Source organism: Schistocerca americana, chromosome 3 (genome assembly GCF_021461395.2).
Source record: "Schistocerca americana isolate TAMUIC-IGC-003095 chromosome 3, iqSchAmer2.1, whole genome shotgun sequence".
Taxonomy (NCBI): Eukaryota; Metazoa; Arthropoda; class Insecta; order Orthoptera; family Acrididae; genus Schistocerca; species Schistocerca americana.
Genome location: NC_060121.1, coordinates 736,632,049 through 736,655,581, shown reverse-complemented (window position 1 = coordinate 736,655,581; position 23,533 = coordinate 736,632,049). Strand labels below are relative to the sequence as shown.

Here is a 23,533-nt window from a genome sequence, read left to right as displayed (position 1 = left end):
ATCCCATCAGAGGCCATGCCTAAGGATCATAACCACCTGAGTGGTGGTGTCGTAGTAATGTTATCTATACTAATTTTGTGCCAGCTTCTCAGTTTCTATGGAAATGTTGTTAATGTGGTAATTAGTGGCCACTAAAGGATAAGAACCTAGGTGATGTATGGTCCAGAGAAGCCACTACTGGGGAAAGTGGCAGATAAATGTCCCTGGGCATTGCTGTGAAACTCCAGGGCAGAATGGTGCTCAGTAGGAGTTGCACGATTCATCCCAGGACCAGAGGGTCTGCCAGGGATGGAGAAACTGACAGCCACTGACCAGGATGGAGGAGGTGAAGTTGACATTGGTTGTGCTGCTCATGGCTGGAGGCCATGGGATAGATCATGGATCCTTGGTGGGCAGAGATCATCCCATGGATCCAGGTTGTGTGGCATACAGAGATTGTCCCATGGATCCAGGTTTGATGGCATTGAAGCTTGCACTGGTGATCCAAGTTTGGTGGAATCTGAGCTCATGGGTCCACACTGGGGCGCCCATCTGGAAAGGAGAAGCCTGAACAACAACATAACAACACGCAACTTTGGCAGATGCGAAATATCCAAGAGGGTGCACTGATGGATGGCCCATTCTGCTGGACTGCAGCCTTTAGTGAGAGCAGCCTTGAAATTTACTAGAAGACCACAACATGTATTAAATGCAGTGGTGGACATCATTTCCTTTCAGGTAGTAGCTGTAACATCATCTTCTTCTTGTTCAAGTCCATTGGCCAAGGGACTGAAAACCATGGCTGTCACTGGTAGTTGCCTGAAAGAATAATTGTGCAAATTGTATTTTAGTCCTTTTGCTGTTTCATGAATCATAAAGGAAGAAAAGAGTTTGTTCCAAAATACTGCCCACTGTGTGCTTAGCTATGACAAGAACATTTACTGGATGTGTTACTTGTTGTAAGTAAAATTGTAAGTTTTTCTTGTTGGAACACCTGATAGCATCCATAGGCCTACAGGTTTCTCTCCCCTGCCTTCATGGGTGGCACCCCTAAACTTAAGTAAGTAGATTGGTTTAGAAAGGATATAAAAGCACCAGTGGCCAGAAGTAATTTCACAGGGTGTTTGACTGTGAACACATCTAAGTACATTTGCTAGGTTTTTTCCTTAGAAGTCTATGCTTCTATAGATCTATCAGTTACTTGGCATATTTTCATAGGTCGGGACATATCTGCATTAGAACTGCTTTGCAGCAGTGTGCCTCTTGCAGTTGTCCTTTTCTTACCCACCTGGAGGATGTTGCATGTTAGTGGGATGTGTGTGTGTGTGGCAAAGGAGACAATATTTACTACAGGGCAGTGGCACTGTTGCTGACACAGCTCGTTGTTACTGGCATGGGTGTTTACAAGATCACCCTACCCACAGAGTAGTTGATGGCCCTGTGGGAGGTGGTGTGATGTCTGAAGTAACTGTTTCAGGGGAGCTGAATACTGTGACAGAGTTGACTTCCTCAATATGTGGTTCCTCACTTCTGCATCTGGAGCAAAGCGATGGGGGGTGGGGGGTAAAACACATTGTAACATGCCTAATTAGGTATATACACATAATTAAGCCCACAAAAGCATTTAAAATTGTAGTTTCTATTTAATCAGTATAGTTTGCTCGTTGCATTTGATTGAATGAAGCTCTTTTCATGATATTGGAATTCTGACTGGCTGCAATAATATGTGTCTACATAAAAAAATGTTCTTGTAATGAGGAAAACATTCCAGGGAACTCAAGTTCTACAGCTCCTGATACTCTGTAGTATTTGGTTGAACACTAATAAATATTCCATGGTGAAAAATCTATACTTTCACCTAATTATGAAAGTGTTCAAAGCCCTTCATTAGACCAGCAAAGGAGACATGGAGACATGACATGACGAAGAATTTTGGTTTGTGTTACCATGACTAATGAGGAAGTATTGAATAGGATTGGGGAGAAGAGAAGTTTGTGGCACAACTTGACCAGAAGAAGGGATCGGTTGGTAGGACATGTTCTAAGGCATCAAGGGATCACCAATTTAGTATTGGAGGGCAGTGTGGAGGGTAAAAATCGTAGAGGGAGACCAAGAGATGAATACACTAAGCAGATTCAGAAGGATGTAGGTTGCAGTAGGTACTGGGACATGAAAAAGCTTGCACAGGATAGAGTAGCATGGAGAGCTGCATCAAACCAGTCTCAGGACTGAAGACCACAACAACAACAACAATACCATGACCATCAATCAGCATCCAGCTTTCAATCGACACCAAGAGAGAGAAGTTGTTGGGATTTCAGTTCTAGTAATGGTTTAGTTTAAAACTGCCCATTCAGTACACTAGCTCTGGAGTAAGCATGTCTGTGGCACATGTCACATGGTCATGATCAAGTCCGTTGCAGCATGATGTGGAACAATATCAGAAATGCTAAACAAGTCCTTGATATCTTTACCATAAAAAAAAGCAAGAGAGTTACCAAAATAATTTCTCTCACTAGCTGAATAGGAAAGACCTTTGGGCAGGTGGTCAACTTCCACCTTGTCTGAACCTTACAGTTGAAATAGATCCATAGTCACTTTCAGTGATGGTTAGGGGGAAATCGTTCACTATTGGTAACATGACTACATGGGAGGCAGCTAAGCAGTAGGCTCTTACTGGTAGAAATCATCTCATATGAGTTTTCTTTGGTACTGTATAGGCTTAAAACACAACTTGGAAGTTCTATGTCTTCAGACTGCTCCATGCATGTGGTCTCAAGGGATGTCATATGATGATTTTATAGATCTCCCATTTCTCACATTAATTTTAATATAGAGTGGTGATGTACTATCAGACCAATTTAGAGAATGATGTTTCTTAAGATAGTTTCAAAAGTGCTACCCTGGTTTTCTATTCATTGCCAATAGCCCTGTTAAGTGCTACTTATTTGTGAATAACTTTTCAGCTTTATGCTCTTCTTCCAGCATTCCAGCAACCATACATCAGTTGCAGCTGACAGTTAAGAGTCTAGAAAAACTGGCTTCAGATACAATTTGAAATTTAAAATTTTCACTGAAAAATTTATGTATTTTGGTTTCAAAATGGTTCAAATGGCTCTGAGTGCTATAGGACTTAACATTTGAGGTCATCAGCCCCTAGAACTACTTAAACCTAACTAACCTAACACATCCTCACCCGAGGCAGGATTCGAACCTGCGACCGTAGCAGTCGCACGCTTCCAGACTGAAGTGCCTAGAACCGCTCAGCCACACCAGCCGGCTATTTTGGTTTCAAACCATTCACATGTTGTTATTGGCTTTCAATACAAAGAGACAGGTGCACCATTTAAACTTACAGAAAGAGGTTTCTTGGACTAATTTTTTTCTGAAAATCTTAAATGGCTTCCACACTTGAAGAACTGGATAGTAGTGTCTCTCAAATTGCTTAACATGTGTGATAGACATGACTTGCGCAGCAAGAAGAAACTACTTTCCCCAGTTATAACAAAAATTTGTCAGTTATGGCTTTGCTATGGCTATGCACCAGATCATCATATTAGAAATATTAGATGCAGTCAGCCATGAATGTATATTAAGCTGTTCACTTCAGTGCTTAGAAGCAACCTCATTCTCAGACCTTTATTGTCCGCCCCCAGTAGCTCAGTGGTCAACGAAACAGAATGTCAGCCCTAAGGCCCCAGGTTCAATCCTGGCTGAGTCGGAGATTTTCTCCACTCAGGGGCTGGGTGTTGTGTTGTCATCATCATTTCATCCCTATCGATGTGCAAGTTGCTGAAGTGGCATCAAATCGAAAGACTTGCACCTGGCGAATGGTCTACCTGACGGGAGGCTCTAGTCACATGTCATTTCATTTCAGCGCCTTTATTGAGGCTGGTGAGCAACCTTTGTACTTCAGGCAGTTACTCTTAATGATGCAACAAGTACATACAAGATATAGTCATGTCCCATTCCACTTGTATACCATACCATTGCTCACACCTCTTTCTAACAGCCTTTTAACAACACAACATTTAATGAGCAACAAGTCCACTTAGGATATGTGCAAAGAACATATATACTTTTTTCCAAATACCAAATATTAATGTTATACCTTGGCTCCTTATTTAAGACTTGACTCTATTAAGAACAGAATGCACTTGAAATGTAATTTCCAACTTGACTAATTACAATATTATAAATCAGGACAATGATTTTATCATAATGTATACTGATGACTCAAAACATCAGACACCATTGACTGTACCATAGACCTTCCTCATTATGTCTTCAGGACATGAACAAATTTCTCATCTGCTTCGAATCCCTTCCTTTAGTACCCTACATGCAATAAAGCTAATGTAACCAGTGGAATAGTGGCCAAAAACACAAAACTCCCTGTTTACCATACAGCAAAGATGCTGAGTTGCATTTTGGCACAACAAAAAGACTCTCACAATTGCAGCTTTTGGCCGTTAAGGCCTTCGTCAATAATAGACAGGGATATGCACACTAACATACACACACTTACGCAAACGCAACTCACACACACGACTTCAGTCTCAGGCAACTGAAACCTGAGACTGCAGTCATGTCCGTGTGTGTGTGTGTGTGTGTGTGTGTGTGTGTGTGTGTGTGTGTGTGTGTGTGTGTGTGTGTGTGAGTGAGTGCATGTACGCATGTGCACGTGCACGCGCCTGCCCGCGTATGTCGATCTGTTGTTGACGAAGGCCTTAACGGCCAAAAGCTATAATTGTGAGAGTCTTTATGTTGTGCCTATCTGCAACTCAGCATCTCCACTATATGGTGAGTAGCAACTTTCCTTCTCATAATATTGTTAAATTCCATAGTGGATTTTCCATTGTTTGAAAACTCCCTTTTTCTCTTACAAGATGAGATATGCATATAATTTGACTGGGAACTGGAATATGTGGGAATTCCAGCAAATGAACATGCAGATATAGCAGCAGTGGAGGCCAGCACAGAAAACAGTGGACACAATATGCCATTCTCATACAGGTTGTCAGCTCACTGTTCAGTTGGAGAACCATGCAGTTGTTAGACAAGGTGTGGTTGATGGTGGGCAACAATAAGTGAAACCAAATATCCAGCCATGGAATACCTCACACAGGTTACTCCAGTGAGATGAAGTACCCTTGAAATGTCTCCTTATAATGCATAATCCAGTAATCCATTCGTTCATGATGCAGTGGGAAGAATGCACAAAGTGAGATCCTGTGGCACCATATACCACATTTTAAGACTGTATTTTGTACCCTGACAAGATGGCAGAAGTGAACTTTAGTGAGGACTTGCTCTCTATTTTATTTGGTGGCGAGGGGAGGTGTCCAAACTTTTAAAATTTTTTATGTTGTCTAGACTCTATTTTAAGCTTTTGGGTTGGATGTTTTAGTATCTTGTAAACAGTGTGCATCATCCCTTTTTACTTTGATGATCACCCAGCTATGTTTCCATGCTATATTATTTTAGATCCTTCTCGGTCCACTTTCTCATATTTAGTACAAGGTTTAGAAGTGACAGATGCTATGTTTGTGTAAATATGTATGTCTCTCTCTCTCTCTCTCTCTCTCTCTCTCTCTCTCTGTGTGTGTGTGTGTGTGTGTGTGTGTGTGTGTGTGTGTGTGTGAGAGAGAGAGAGAGAGAGAGAGAGAGAGAGAGAGAGAGAGTGTACTGTCCCTTTTTGTATCGTGTCTTTTGAATACTGTAAATACATTCAGCAACATAATGTGAAACACAAACTGCACACCTACAATAATGTATATGCATAGTGAGAGAACCAGGTGATCTGTGGATGGTGACAGCATTGTTCCACGAACTTACGATTTCACAAAATGGAAATGGTGAGGAACTCTTGTTGTAAACTTGAGAGAGAATGGTTGTGAGTACTTTTTATGTAATAACTAGTGTTGTTTTAGTTGCCATTAAAGGATTTGAATGTAAAGCTACATCCTTATGTGACCAACATTTCAATTGTGATTGATGTCAAAGGATAGATAATGTATATAAATATTATTGGAGAATATAATTATAATTTCAAGATACATTTGTGATAATTATTTCAGTAATTTTTTACCATGCTCTCACCATGTTACTAATGACAGTTTGTGGACCTTAGGCACAGATGTACGATGGATGGCTAGTACAAACCTGCATAATGGTCATTGCCGTATTTGGGAAGTTATTATTTCACTGATTTTCAATTTCCATACAATATGACAGCCACCACCCACTCTCCAGTTACAGCTCTACACTAGGACACATGCCACCCTCCACCTCAAAAAACTATCCAATCTCCTCGTTTCCCACCTCCGGAAAGGCAACTCACTCACCCTTCACAACCTTTCCAGCAAACCTCAACCTCCTCTCATTGCACACAAACCCAGTCTCTCCCATCTACTCAATCTCCCACTTCCAGCTCCACTCCCTCCAAAACCTCAAAATTCCAATCAACACAATCTGGAACCACAACACCCTAATTCAGTAGTGAACCTTTCCTCCAAACCTCTCTCCCAATCCGAAACCTCTGTCCTATCCAAAGGCCTCACCTTCAGCCCCACTCCCAGATTCAACCAAACAGCCCTCGTCAAAGATTTACTGTCCTACACTTGTACTCTCTGCTGGAAATATCACTTTGCCACGAAGAAAAACGATCCTAATCCTACTCCTAATGATCCAACTCCCCAAGACACTATCCAAATTAAACCCTGCCTGGAACAGTTCCATCCTCTGTCACAGTGGGACCCACCTCCTCTTCCTCAAAATCACCATCTCCAAACCTTCCAGGAATTTCTGATTTCCAGCCTTGCCTCTCAATCCTTCTTAAAAAACCTTAATCCTACTCCCAACATCACCACTGCTGAAGCCCAGGCTATCCGTGATCTGAAGGCTGACCGATCCATCGTCATTCTTCCGGCGGACAAGGGTTCCACGACCGTGGTACTTGATCATCGGGAGTATGTAGCTGAGGGACTGCGTCAGCTTTCAGACAACACCACATACAAAGTTTGCCAAGGTAATCCCATTCCTGATGTCCAGGCGGAGCTTCAAGGAATCCTCAGAACCTTAGGCCCCCTGCAAAACCTTTCACCTGACTCCATCAACCTCCCAACCCCACCGACACCACGCACCCCTACCTTCTACCTTCTTCCTAAAATTCACAAACCCAATCATCCTGGCTGCCCCGTTGTAGCTGGTTACCAAGCCCCCACAGAACGTATCTCTGCCTACGTAGATCAACACCTTCAACCCATTACATGCAGCCTCCCATCCTTTATCAAAGACACCAACCACTTTCTCGAACGCCTGGAATCCTTACCCAATCTGTTACCCCGGAAACCATCCTTGTAACCATTGATGCCACTTCCTTATACACAAATATTCTGCACGTCCAGGGCCTTGCTGCAATGGAGCACTTCCTTTCACGCCAATCACCTGCAACCCTACCTAAAACTTCTTTCCTCATTACCTTAGCCAGCTTCATCCTGACCCACAACTTCTTCACTTTTGAAGGCCAGACATACCAACAATTAAAGGGAACACCCATGGGTACCAGGATGGCCCCCTCGTACGCCAACCTATTCATGGGTCGGTTAGAGGAAGCCTTCTTGGTTACTCAGGCCTGCCAACCCAAAGTTTGGTACAGATTTATTGATGACATCTTCGTGATCTGGACTCACAGTGAAGAAGAACTCCAGAATTTCCTCTCCAACCTCAACTCCTTTGGTTCCATCAGATTCACCTGGTCCTACTCCAAATCCCACGCCACTTTCCTTGATGTTGACCTCCATCTGTCCAAAGGCCAGCTTCACACGTCCGTCCACATCAAACCCACCAACAAGCAATAGTACCTCCATTATGACAGCTCCCACCCATTCCACATCAAACGGTCCCTTCCCTACAGCCTAGGTCTTCGTGGCAAACGAATCTGCTCCAGTCTGGAATCTCTGAACCATTACACCAACGACCTGACAACAGCTTTCGCATCCCGCAACTACCCTCCCGACCTGGTAAAGAAGCAAATAACCAGAGCCACTTCCTCATCCCCTCAAACCCAGAACCTCCCACAGAAGAACCACAAAAGTGCCCCACTTGTGACAGGATACTTTCCGGGACTGGACCAGACTCTGAATGTGGCTCTCCAGCAGGGATACGACTTCCTCAAATCCTGCCCTGAAATGAGATCCATCCTTCATGAAATCCTCCCCACTCCACCAAGAGTGTCTTTCCGCCGTCCACCTAATCTTCATAACCTGTTAGTTCATCCCTATGAAATCCCCAAACCACCTTCCCTACCCTCTGGCTCCTACCCTTGTAACCGCCCCCGGTGTAAAACCTGTCCCATGCACCCTCCCACCACCACCTACTCCAGTCCTGTAACCCGGAAGGCGTACACAATCAAAGGCAGAGCCACGTGTGAAAGCACCCACATGATTTACCAACTGACATGCCTACACTGTGACGAATTGTATGTGGGAATGACCAGCAACAAACTGTCCATTCGCATGAATGGACACAGGCAGACAGTGTTTGTTGGTAATGAGGATCACCCTTTGGCTAAACATGCCTTGGTGCACGGCCAGCACATCTTGGCACAGTGTTGCACCATCCGGGTTATCTGGATACTTCCCACTAACACCAACCTATCCGAACTCCAGAGATGGGAACTTGCTCTTCAATATATCCTCTCTTCCCGTTACCCACCAGGCCTCAATCTCCGCTAATTTCAAGTTGCCGCCACTCATACCTCCCCTGTCATTCAACAACATCTTTGCCTCTGCACTTCCGCCTCGACTGACATCTCTGCCCAAACTCTTTGCCTTTGAATATGTCTGCTTGTGTCTGTATATGTGTGGATGGATATGTGTGTGTGTGTGTGCGAGTGTATACCCATCCTTTTTTCCCCCTAAGGTAAGTCTTTCCGCTCCCGGAATTGGAATGACTCCTTACCCTCTCCCTTAAAACCCACATCCTTTCATCTTTCCCTCTCCTTCACTCTTTCCTGATGAAGCAACCTTTGGTTGCGAAAGCTAGAATTTTGTGTGTATCTTTGTGTTTGTTTGTGTGTCTATCGACCTGCCAGCGCTTTCGTTTGATAAGTCACATCATATATAATTATATATACCGATGGAAAAAAATTGCAACACCAAGAAGGTGTTGTGCAACATAAACAAAAGTTGGTAGGTGTGCTGCTGTATCTGAAAGATGGTGTCTATTCATGCCAGCTGCATAAGAGTGGAGCTAGTAGTGCCACTATGAGGAAGCAAATCAGATTTGCTTTAAATACACACTGTAATGGTCATGAGTGTTAGTTACCTTTCAGATTGGATGTGGCTAATTGATGTTAGCCAAGAATGTCTTTAAGGCAGCAAACACACACCTCAATGAGTTTGAATGAGAGCATGTAGGGTGATATGAGAAGCTGGATGCTCCTCCTGCGATATTGCAGAATTCCAAGTGAACAGTATTTTTGTTGCCTTCCCTGATGTTTCACAGTGAAATACAACACAGAAAGAGCCTGGTCATCATATTAGTAATATCAAAATACAACAGTGAGGCTCATCACTTCCAGAACTTCATGTCTAAATATGATCTAATTAATAAGGACATAATTTAAAAAATAAATAACTAACAGCATGAGATAACATCTTACCTCTCGCAGTTCTTCAAGTTTAGCTTCATCCATATCTTTGAGCAGGTCAACATCTCTCTTTGTTGCTGCTGGTGGTGGAACATAATCAGGTTTAACCAGTGGTCTCTCAGAAATATCTGCAGGCACAAATTCTGGTTCCATTATCTTTTGTGCTGGAGCTTTTTCTGCCTGTGATTTATCTGTTGTAGGTTTTGGTTCATCTGAAATGCCACTGACAGTGAGCTCATTATTTTTTTGAATGTCTTTAGATGGTTGATTTGCTTTTGGTTGATCAGTTAATTTAGTTTCTTCAGTATTTTGTTGTCCCTTGGTTTTCTGTGGAGTTGTCTTTACTTGTTCTGTTTGTTCATCTTGTTTCTCATTTTTATTAGGGTCTGTTCCAGTTACTTTTTCCGTTGTTTTCTTTTCTTTCTCCTTTGTTGATCCAGTTGTCTTCTTTTTCTTTGGCTTTGAGAAGATAGATAGTGTTAAAAAAATGATAAATGAAAAGATAATACTTATCACTGAAAATTGAAGTACGAAATGTGTGTATTTGACATGAAAAAAGTGAGACTGGAACAAGTTCTGAAATACAGTGTTGACCAAAGAAGTATCGTTTCTGTGGCTCTGCAATATTGAAAGACTGGTCAAAGTATGAATGTTAGAGACTAAAACTAGTAGGAGACTACTGCTAATTTTGTACTATATCACCAGTGCTTTGGCCAGCCATTTAAAATTGGCGAGTTCACTTACTAACAATGTTGCTGTGGTCAGCACTGGACTAGCTTCCCATTCTAGTGTAAGCATGATCTGATGACTGTTGCTAGTCAACCAAAATTGGCAATTATCGAGTTGTAATTACATCTTATTGCAACCAATACCATTAAAATTCACAGTAAGGAATGCAGATCACTGTGCCTCCCTCACATTACAATATCAAATATTACAAACATTTAAGAGACAAAATAGATGTAAAAAATTTGTTGGGGAGCAAGAACGGAAAAGTTTTTGAATTCTTATAAAAAAATTAAATATTGAGACAGCTTTTATTGTGGCACATAAAGTGTTTGTGTTTACTTGAATTGTTTGCTTGAAATACCCTGAGTTAAATGAGAAAACAGCTAGAATATTTATTTTTCTGAAGAAAGGAGAAACAAGCAGAAAAGGGAAATTCTATGAACATGAGAAAAGTGATAAAAAGAATAGTGAATCACAAAGAATACTATGACAAGACTGACACAAGAGACAACTCATTTGTAACACAGGTACTGCTGAAGTTGAAAGAAAAATTTCTGTAGAGAATAGTTTTGTTGTGTGGCATGATTGTTGAAGTTACACATAAATAATGCCCCATGAAAACAATGTTTGGTGAGTTTGCTATGAAGATCATTTCAGTTACTTGTTGAAGTTGTCATTTTATGAGTCACTTGAGGTTATGTTCTAATACATTGATGATTATCTGAGTATGGGTTAGTGAGAAAGGTCTTTGGAGAGGGGAGGGTCATACTGACAAGGTGCAGTCATAATTTTAGCGTCTGATAAATGGGAAAATCATATGTACAACACCGACAAAAAATCTGTTTGGCATAATACAATGAACAGACTGTGAAAACAACAATACATAATAAGAAATACTTATGACAAAAAAATTTCTCATTCAGAAACTAAAAGGTTACAAAACAGTTGCACAGCTAGAACTAACAAATACAAGTGAAATTTATTCAATTTTTGCAGCTTAAAACGTGACATTATTCAAAACATTGGAGGTATGAATTAAACTACGCCTTCAGTCACAACTTTTTCGTGTTTTATTAACTACAAGCTGCATTTCAGACTCTGTGGGTCCATCGTCAGGTGAAATTTGTCTTAATACATGTCTTATTTCTTCTCTTGAATGAGGTGAAATGCATATTCCTGTCATGGAGAGGTTTAATGTAAGTTTATGAATTTTGTAAGTCGAACGAGGAAAATATGTGCAAAATAGTGGAAAAGGAACAGTGTAAACTTACCACATAGTACAAGTGACATTATTTTCAAAACAACTAACTTTTCAGAAACAGACAGAATAATCAACATAAAAAGACAGCTATTTGTAACATGCGTAAAAAACACTAAGAAACTGTCACAGGAGACTAGCTTCTAATGTAGTGTTTTACAAGGAAATAGAACCAGCAGTGGTCATGATCAGGAAGATTTACATCTCATTCTTTGGATATTTAATCAGGAAACAAAATCATCCAGAGAATGATAAAAGATATTCCCTCCCCCCTCACACACACACACACACGCACACACACATCCACACACATACACACACACACGCACACGCACACACACACACACACACACACACACACACACACACACACACACACATACATACTCTCTCTCATTCTTCCATTACCAAATTAATGATAAGGCTGTCTCTTATCAGATTCTACCTTTTTTAAACATACTGTATCATAACTATCTTGTCTCCATGACTCAATTCAATACCTCTTCATTGATATGATGGTAAATAATAAAACAGAAGTTAAAAATTGTAAATGACCAGAAATTCAAATATAACTTATAAGCATATTACACTACCTGTTTCTTCTATTAATTACCTAATTTTAGTCTCTGGTAATATTTGAGGGACCATTGCTCATTTAAATACAAGCTACCTGTAACACACACCCTAATAACTGATATAGTCACATAATTTTTGAATGTATACTGATAGCAAACAGTGACTGAATGATAATAACCAGAAAAGTAACAGCTTTTTCATCAGATTTAGGTATGTATGTGTGTATGTGTATACAGGGTGCTCCTGACAAGTAACATGAACTTTTTATCAATAACATTAGTCAGAATCCAGTGTGCTTTAGTAACGTACTATAGTTGAGCTTCTTGAGTAGTGTATAACTGATGCATTGTTGTTCACCATGATACTCCCATAGTATATGATTTTTAAACACTGTGAGCGAATGGATAAGTGCAGGAACGAGACTATGTATGAAATTGATGTGCTGGGCATTTTTACACTGCCCTCTAAGCAGAGCATGAAGCAGCAGATGGTTTGTTATATTTTATTTGGCTCATCTGATAATATGAAGCTGATTGTAATAGATGACATCAGATATCTGAATTATATCTAATGTTTCCAAGGAAAAATATTAATTTTTATATGTATGTGTACAAGAAAATCATATAGTGACTTACTGAACAGAGAGGGCTCTGGGAAAATTTGTTAAACAAATTTATTCCAATATAGAATGTATCCTTCTTTCAAAAAACTTATATTAACTGAGTTTTCATGTAAGTGTACCTTTAATGTTGTGTTGCTGTATATTTCATCATTTTTGTGTAACTATTAACACCCCCATTATACTGGTGTTTTCATAATAAAAATATATGGGAATGGTAGCACTAGTAGCGTTTTAAACAGTGCCTTACACACAGATGAAGTTTCTATATGGACTGTAACATTCTTTTTTAGATTTAAAGAGAGGTCTGCAAGGAGATTGTTATGTACTTTTCACAATATTCACTGTGGTAAGATTGAAGGTTATCATTCACCATATGATGCAGTTGTTGAGCAGTGGACAGGCACACAATCAAGATGATGAATATTGTATCTCACTTTACAAACTAGCATTTTTTCTCAGAACAACATAAAGACAACAAATTTTACACAGGGTGGTCCATTGATAGTGACCGGGCCAAATATCTCATGAAATAAGCATCAAATGAAAAAAATACAAAGAACGAAACTCATCTAGCTTGGAGGGGGAAACCAGATGGCGCTATGATGGCCCGCTAGATGGCCCTGCCATAGGTCAACTGGATTTAACTGCATTTTTTAAATAGGAACCCCCATTTTTATTACATATTCGTGTAGTATGTAAAGAAATATGAATGTTTTAGTTGGACCACTTTTTTCGCTTTGTGATGGATGGCGCTGTTATAGTCACAAATAAGTACGTGGTATCATGTAACATTCCGCCAGTGCGGACGGTATTTGCTTCATGAAACATTACCCATGTTAAAATGGACCATTTACCAATTGCAGAAAAGGTTGGTATCGTGTTGATGTATGGCTATTGTGATGAAAATGCCCAACGGGCATGTGCTATGTATGCTGCTCTGTATCCTGGACGACATCATCCAATTGTCCGGACCGTTCGCTGGATAGTTACATTATTTAAGGAAACAGGAAGTGTTCAGCCACATGTGAAATGTCAGCCATGACCTACAACAAATGATGATGCCCAAGTAGGTGTTTTAGCTGCTGTCGCGGCTAATCCACACATCAGTAGCAGACAAAGTGCATGAGAATCAGGAATCTCGAGAATGTCAGTGTTGAGAATGCTATATCAACATTGATTGCACCCATACCATATTTCTAGGCACCAGAAATTGTTTGGCGACAACTTTGAATGTTGTGTACAGTTCTGCCACTGGGTACAAGAGAAATTACAGGATGATGACAGATTTTTTGCACGCATTCTATTTAGCGAGAAAGCATCATTCACCAACAGTGGTAACGTAAACCGGCGCAATATGCAATATTGGGCAACGGAAAATCCACGATGGCTGCGACAAGTGGAACATCACAGTGACCTTGGTGGGTTAATGTATGGTGCGGCATTATGGGAGGAAGGATAATTGGCCCCCATTTTATCGATGGGAATCTAAATGGTGCAATGTATGCTGATTTCCTACGTAATGTTCTACCGATGTTACTACAAGATGCTTCACTTCATGACAGAATGGCGATGTACTTCCAACATGATGGATGTCCGGCACATAGCTCGCATGTGGTTCAAGTGGTTGAATAGCATATTTCATGACAGGTGGATTGGTCATTGAAGCACCATACCATGGCCCGCACGTTGACCAGATCTGACGTCCCCGGACTTCTTACTGTGGGGAAAGTTGAAGGATATTTGCTATTGTGATCCACCGACAATGCCTGACAACATGCGTCAGCCTATTGTCAATGCATGTGCGAACATTACGGAAGGTGAACTACTCACTGTTGAGAGGAATGTCATTACACATATTGCCAAATGCATTGAGGTTGACAGATATCATTTTGAGCATTTATTGCATTAATGTGGTACTTACAGGTAATCATGCCGTAACAGCATGCATTCTCAGAAATGATAATTTCACAAAGGTACATGTATCAAATTGGAACAACCAAAATAAAATGTACCTACGTTCTGTATTTCAATTTGAAAAACCTACCTGTTACCAGCTGTTCATCTACAATTGTGCGCCATAGGTATGTGACTATTACAGCGCCATCTATCGCAACATGAAAAAAGTGGTACAACTAAAACATTCATATTTCTTTACATACTACATGAATATGGGATAAAAATTTGGGGTTCCTATTTAAAAAATGCAGTTGGTATCCGTTTGATCTATGGCAGCGCCATCTAGTGGGCCAACCATAGCGCAATCTGGTTTTCCCCTTCAAGCTAGACAAGTTTCGTTCTTTGTAGTTTTTTCACTTGACACTTATAGTTACTGCTACTATTTACTAATTACTGCATGAAATATTTTATTCTTTTTGGAAAAAAAAATTGGAATCAGTGCTAGACAAAGTAAATCAAATGAGATATGATCTGATGATCTGTGAAGACTTTAAATTTGGCTTCCTTACTAAAAATAGGAACATAGAGGTTTTCTCAATCATGAAACAACCTACAATTTCAAAGCAGAAGTAAATATTGCTACCTATGCAACAACAACATGTAAAACAGTTTTAGGTCAATTTCTAGTCAAGATGCGTTTATAAAATACATCACTATAGATTTTCACCTATGTTTTCAGTGCTCTTATAGCTCAAATTCCCACAGGAGATACCAACTGTTCATGACAGTCAGCAGATACCAAAGGTGCTCACCATCAAATTCCTAGGCCTCCACATAGACAGTAGGGTTAGCTGGGAACATCATGTCCTCCAGACCATAAAGATTGTCTTCACAAATTTTGCCATTAGAAAAATCTCATAATTTGGATACATCATAGTGACCAAGTCTGCTTACTTTACATACTTCATCTCTGCTGTGTGCTTTGGAATTATCTTCTGGAGCAAATCATCCCCATCAAAGAAAATTTTCCTTCTGTAGAAAGAGGTTGTTTGAATAATGTGCAGAGCACCTCGAGAATCTCGTGGTGTAATTTCTTCAAGAAACTTGGGGTACTTTCTACAACTTCTCATTATATCTATCAAATTATGAGTTTCATGTTTGGCAGTCCTGTGGAGTATGAAAGTGGTGAGATGTACCATTACCACAATGCAAGAAAGAAGGCTGAGCTCCACTGTGATCTCAGAAATCTAACTCGGGTACATAAAGGTGTACAGTATTCCCAGTTAAGATATTTAATTCACTGCCAAACTACATCAAAGGCCTATGTAGTAACAGTGCATTATTTATAAATATAGTGCATCCATGAAGTTTCTCTGCAGCAGTGAGCTCCATGTGTCTCACCTTGTGGGGTGACAGCAGATTCATGTCACTGTATAAGCTAAGGGCTGGGATTCACTCATGGTGGCTGCTGTTACGATGGGAAATGGGATTCAACATTGTTACAGTTAAAACAATTAAATTGATTAATTATATGAATTACATTTTAATACACTGTACTCACCAACATCACAGTAGGTGCTGGAAATGTTTTCCTCTTCCTTTTATCATAGATAAATTAGAGACTTAAATGTCTCAGGGAAAATTTAATTTAAGACCTATACGGTCACATGTAGTACAGCACTTCCCCATTGCGTCCAATACTGGAGTGCTATTCCAATGTCCGAGAGCCCTGGTAATAGTGATAATATAAGGGGAGATGTGAATTGGAGTTTGTGTTGGGGAGGATATTTGACTTCAGTAGTTTGTGCAGCTCTGTTGACCATAATGCTGTGGTGGTGTAATGGTCAACCTATCTGTCTAGTAAGCAAGAAGAATTGGGTTCAGGTCCCAGCCGCAGCACAAATTTTAATTCACTTCTTCAGCTTCCAACATTATCGTACATTTATATTTATTTGCAAACACCTTTGCCAATGTTTCACATGTAATTGAATGCAGATAATCAATTACCACTGCCTTCACAGCTCATCTATTGTCTTTGGGTTATTTTTGTACAAAAATGTTTTAGCCAAACCCCAAAGGAAATTGTCAAGTGGAGATAGATTCTGGTGATTGCAGGGGGCAGAGATCTTTCAAAATTACTCTGTCTCTAAAGATTTCATCTGAAAGTCATAGGGACTGGTGTACCACATGAACAATAGCCTTGTCTTGTTGGAAAAATGAGTGATTGCTTTGATTTTCATTCAGCAGGGCAATAAATGGATAAATTATCTAGGGTCAACAGACATCGAAAGGGATGGTGTTATCAAAAAAGATTGTCCCTGAAATTTGCACTTGTGTTATGGCAACCAATACTCCAATTTTCTCTGCGTGCACTGGCGTTTCTCTTAAGGCATGTGGATTTTCTGATGACCAAATTCGTGAATTTTGGGAATTAATGTAGCCAGATAGGTGAAACCAAGCCTCATCTGTCAAATAGGTTCAATCTGAAACACCAGCTTCATGTCAGTTACCAAATCACTGAAACCATCCACAATATGCGATTTATTTTGTATGATCCATATACCGTAATTGTTGCACAGCAATAATTTTATATGGATGCATCCCCAGATTTTTGGTTACTGCCTTATGGGCTGTCATGCAAGACTAGCCTCTTGCAGTAATCTCCTCAATGATTTTGTTGGACTCTGTAACCTGATGTCTGAAATGTCATCAAGCTTTTGTTCTGTTAAAATAGTGGGCCTACCAGTTCGTTGCACATCATAAACTGGACCTGTTGCATGGCATATGCAAATTAAATCATGTACAATGTCACAATGTGGACACCTTGAAACAGAAAACACAATCTAAATTGGCACGTCACATGTTCTGTAAAGCTCCCTTATGTATGGAAAACCTCTTCCACTAAAAAAGCTCTCTTTGCAATAGAAAGCACTCTCACTACATGCAGCCTGCACAAGGACTAGATAATAACACAACTAATAACTGCAATGCACACACAACATTGCTACCCCCACCATTCCACTGCAGATCTATGGAACACATGCAGGCAAGACTTGAACGTGGTGTCAATCTTACGTGCCCCACATGATAAGACACATGAGGCTCACCACTGCAGGGAGACTTTTGCAGACGCACGGTATACCACGTCTGTTCAAAAATTCTGGAACTTTGCCCACAAAATTTTAAACGCTTACATTTTACTTATTGTGCATGGTATCCTGCAAAATGCCCTCCTCCACAAATGATACACTGCTCCCAATGCCGTTTAAACTTCCAGAAGCAATCTTGGTATGCCTCTTGCTGGATTGCACAAAGTGTCATCTGCGAATCTTCTTTTATCTCATATATTGTTGCAAATCTTCAACCTTTCAATGGGGTTTTCAACTTAGGAAATAAAAATAAGTTTGTGGGCACCAGGTCTGGGCAATACAAAGGATGAGGCAGCACAGTGATTTCATTTTTTGTGCAATAGTCATGCACCAAAAGGGGTCAATGTGTGGGTGCATTATGATGATGCCAGACCCATGAAATGTATGGCCACATTTCAGGCCATTTCCTTCTCACATTGTCTTGCAGGCATCACAACACGTCCAGATAGTAACCACTGATTAACAGTTTATTCTAGTGGCACCAATTCATGATGAAATAATCCTTACAAGTCAAAGAAAACTATCAGCATGGCTTTGACATTTGATCTGACCTGAGAGTTATTTTTGGTGTTAGGAAACCTTCCCCGACCCATTATGAAGACTGAATCTTTGTCTCAACATCTTAACTTGTAACACAAGAACACAGTGCCCACATATAAATTTTTTCCAACTTTATTAACTATTAATATTTAAATAAAGTGCATAAATTTGTTGTGTATATTATTGTGATGTATATATGTTTTAATAATTTCCTGTGTGAAAAATAACCAGTGAAAGAGAATGTAAAGAATTGTAGAAGATGCGCTGGCCAAGTCAGCGAATAGTGTCATGTACACCAAAGAGGTTACTGCTATTTTTGTACTGTCGCTGAATGCAGGAGCACAGCGCAGTCAGGCAGTGTCTGACAGGTGGTAACGAGAGTTGGTTACTAGTGAATGAGCGGTTTGGAAAAAAGTAAGAATTCTGCTGTGAGAATGCAAGACTTGTTTCTTGCAAATTCCCGGGTACGGTATGGCCAGGCTTAATGTGGAGAAATAATTGGGCAGAGTGCAAAGCATTGAGGTGAACCAGTGTTTAAGAAGAGTGCTGGGGGCCGAAGTCAGTTGTGGTGAAGAGCCTGTAGCCATACATTATCGTGGTCTGATGAACCTTGTCACACCAACTGCACTGCTATGAAGTAAGACAAGACCAGTTCATCATTTAGAATTGTAAAAGCCTTGCCAGTGTTACTTGTGAATCATTCAGTAACAAATACTTTAGCAATTTATATGTATTAATGTGTGTAATCCTCAGTAACACTACTTGACGGATCCTCTCCATATCCATAAGTAACTGAGTGTGTCATTAATGAACTGAAAGTAAATGATAAGAAGGGTGAAGTTTATCAAATTGATTAATAGTTTAAATGAAAGCGGACAAAAAAGTTAGTTTTTTTGGACTTGCTAATTTAGTGCTGATTATTGACAAATAATTTAACAAAGCAGTATAGTTAACAATATTTCATGTTCATACAAATTTGTATGAGAAGTAATTTATGTAGCAAAGAGTTAGTTTTTTGGACTTGCTAATTAAGTGCTGATTATTGGCAAGTAATTTGACAATGCAATATATTTAACAATACTTCATGTTCAGACAATTTTATATGAGAAGTCATTTACATAACAATAAGTCGAAGTAGCGAACTCGGTAATTATTTTGAAATCCAGTTATTATTATAGAACAGCTAATTTAAATACTAAAATTATTCTTTTCAAAACATTTACCTTTTACAAAACTGTTTGATAGCAACAGCATTACAGTGAGAAATGCAGTTCAATTGTTACTTAACTGGTTGTGTAAAGATCTAATTTGATGAAATAGTTGTAAGTTTGTTTTTGTCCATGAGTGGAATTTTCCTGGGTTTATCATTGTGTTTTGATAATGAGCCCAAGTCAGTGCCTTTGAAACTATCCACATCTGCCAACGTGCTATAATATTAACTTAATTTAATTTCAAAGTCAAGAGTTTTTATTGATTTTGCTCACGCTAAGTGAGCTGGTGACTGTTTACATTGCTTATCCAAGCAGAGTCAAAATTAATTCATCATTTTGGACCAAAATTTCACTAGATAGTTTCTGTAGTATTTTGTACATTATTTTATTTCTGCCGATCATTACTGCGCAAAGTAAATAGCACAATAATGACCAAGTTACGGTATGACTGCACTGACTTCTTCAGGTAATACTGTCACTTCGGATTTGATGCCTCATCCAAAATTAATATCAAACCATTAGCACACAGTAATTCTTTAATTAGTCTACCACCTGGCGAGGAAGGAAGGTGATATGTACATGGTGCCACGTGATCGGACTACTTCAAACTTGCGATTGTCCAGTGGCCTGGACCTTACAAATTTGATTTTAAAACTGACATTGGTTAGTGGAATCTTTGGTCAAACAATAGAAAACCAAAAATGTTGAACTAGACAATCCCAGTATGGTGGCAGCCACAAAGGCATGGGCCAAGTTCAGAACTTTTTAATAGTGAGCTAAGTAGTGACAGTGGGTTGGGTATCTCAATAAACATGGAAGACATAAACAGTGTGGCTATAAAGCAAGAGGCTGATGATCCCTAGCAGGAGTATTTGGGAGAAATGTTCACAGAGGGTGAAATTTATGTACGGAAGATTGAGACAGAAACAAAAGTGGAACCAGTACTAACTAAATCAGACATGCGGTTTGAATTTGGACAATTCAAGTAAGTTATTTCAAATGACAGGTTCGATGAAAACTGATGAAGGCTCAATGAACTACAGGATGAGTTCAATGAAGACTGAGTTAAAAACTGATATGGGTTCGATTAACAATAGGATGAGTTTGATGGAGAATGGATCTAGAACTGATATCGGTTTGTTAAAAGGTGAAACATCATCTTCAATATGCAAAGATTTGGACAATAAATTAACAGAGAAAGTATGTGAGTTAAGCGACAAGCTTGATGATGAAACAGAGGCTTTAAAGAAATCTATAAGCAGTGAAATAAAAAAGCAAAAAAAGGATTTGTATAATGTAATGAGTAGCAAATTAACTGAAGATATTGATTTGATCTGTAGGGATTTAGAGACTGAAGTAAACCAGGAAATTAAAACACTGAGCGATGAGCAGATGAAAATCCACACTGAACTGGATCGATCTATTAATACTTCGAAGGGACAGGTCAGGAAGTTTCAAAGCGAAACAGAAAAGAAATTAAAAGAAACAGCAGAGGTGATTACTACTGACATTCAAGACAAAACTCATTTGTTAGAAGCTGATGTAAATCACAAACTTGTGGAGTTCAAAAACAAGGAAGTAGAAAGTTTGATTTCTGAAACTGATAAAATTAAAGAGCAGGTAAAAAATCTAGAAAGTGTAAAGAATTTGGCTACTACATTCACATTAGGAGGGGGTTATCCCAGTCATGCTAGCTCCTAAATTGAAAAGTTTGAACCGAACGGAGGGATTCACCCAGTTATTTTCATGGACACATGCAGAAAGATAATCCCTTCAGCATTGTCTGAAGATGACCGAATCAGAATAGCAAGGACAAAGTTAGTAGGGGACCCAAGTAGCTGGATAGTGCATGGCACTGATGATGGCCAAACTTTGAAGGAATTTTTGAGGAAATTTGAAGAAAAATACTGGTCTATTGATAAATAGGATGAAGTTTTGCAGGAATTTATGCAAGCTTCTCGATACCGACCAAGTAAAGCGACAAATATAAAAATGGTATTGCAAGGAGCTATTTAAAAAAGTGGAATATATCAAGGGTCAGATGTCAGAAAGAAGTATGTTAACTGTACTTTGCAGAAAATTACCATGGAGAGTCTGATGCTATCTTATGGACAGAAACAACAAAAAATCTTTTCTGAAGAAAGTTGGTGATACTGACATGTGGTATCATGACAGTGACAGAGGGTACCACAGCAGAAACAATAATAACCAGAACAGAAACAATTTCAATAACAATCAAAACAATAACCATCACAATGATTACGATGTGAGATGTGCTCACATAAATAGAGGTAGGAGAGGTGGAACAGGTGGTGGTCATGAAAGAAGTAGTCTTAGCAGCCGAGTTTGTGAAAATTTGTGCTCAGAAAATGTGAGTCTGCAACAGTAAAGAGGCAAACTGGTGGGGTTGGTGGTATGCACCCTCATCAAAGGAAACAATATAACTGTGGTGGTGGCAACAAAGCAAGTGAACACGGGCGGGCTCACGTAAGAAATCAGGTGTTTAGGAAACAATGCAAGGGCAATGAACTTTGTGTACAGGACAAATCGGAAGCAATAGCACCTGAAATTGTTTGTGATGCTGAAGTGACAGAGGGTACGGCACAGACAAGTGGTACAGTGGTGTCGATAAAAGAGCAGTGTCCAGTCGTGGAGATGCATATTATTGTAGTTAATGAAGTCAGAACAGTAGGCAATGATAGGGATTGGCTGAGGCAATTAGGCAAAATGTATGATGGGATAGAGCATTGGTAAAAAAATAGGAAGGGTAGTTTTGGTGGGAACAGGAGTCAGAGTTGGAGGATGATAATAATTGTAAAGTGTGTGTAATGGTGTGGGTGAGTGATCTGAGGGAGATGCTGCATGAAGCAAATGAAGTTAATAAGAATATAATGAGTACTTGTGACTGTAGGCTTTCCCAGCGTAATCTATTGATGAAGGTTTCTTGGGTCTCCAGCCGGGTGGTAGCATTGATATCTCACGACGTTTCGGGAAGTGTCATACTACCCATCTTATGGCCAGAAGATGGGTATTATGACACTTCCCGAAATGTCGCGAGATATCAGCGTTACCACCCAGCTGGAGACCCGAGAAACCTTCATCAATAATGAGTTCTGTTGATGAGATTAATGAGTACAGTGGAGACGAAGGGGCACATGAGGTACAGATGAGTAGATCTTTGGTAGATGCCATTTCAGATTCAGCCAAATTTGGCATATTTGATTGAGCAACTGGAGACTGTGGTGTGCAGCCTGATTATGTAGTTTACGACAGCCAAATAAAATTAACGACCAAACAGATGGTTGTAATTTATACAAAGTCAAAGCAGATGTGATTCGTGAGGGCAATGATAACAATGAAAGTGAACCTGCCGATCACTTGAGTAATTATGAGTTAAGGTATGTTTCGTGTCAGAAGGAAGAAGGGAACAGGGGAAGGTGGAAGAAACCCCCAGATCAGTTATGTAGATGGAACGACACCTTGTCGATCGATTTGGAAGTCGAACAAGACCTGTTATGGGAAGGGAAGTGCAATAAATTGAAGTGATGTGATCAAATTATGATACCCATTAGAATATATGGAATGGAAACTCAGACATTAATTGATAGTGGAAGTCAGATTAATGTTATGTCACAGTCATTTTATGAGCAAATTAAAACCTTCACAGATATAGTCAAAATGCCTGTTATGGGAGTGAAAGTAGTAGGTGCTGCTGGTGCTTGTAGTAAACCGATTAAGATTCAAATTTTGATGCATTTTTATATTAGGGGTGTTACATTTGAACATGGTTTTCTAGTGGCGTCTCAGTTGAGCACAGAAATAATTATGGGCATAGAATGGACGATAAAGAATAAAGCAATCATTGATAGTGACAGAAGAATGATGGTATGTATTGTAGGAGAAAACAAATTAGAGGTG

The 23,533-nt window shown here is 39.7% G+C and overlaps 1 protein-coding gene across 1 annotated transcript in view; it reads right to left on the bottom strand.

Annotated features, from left to right (window-relative positions):
• The window catches only part of LOC124607096 (myosin regulatory light polypeptide 9-like), a 98,571-nt gene that overhangs the window by 52,466 nt on the left and 22,572 nt on the right, over positions 1-23,533 (bottom strand). Inside the window, exon 2 of the mRNA XM_047139289.1 lies at positions 9,647-10,093. Coding sequence (XP_046995245.1) covers positions 9,647-10,093 — 447 coding nt within the window. The remainder of the gene's footprint in view (positions 1-9,646; positions 10,094-23,533) is intronic.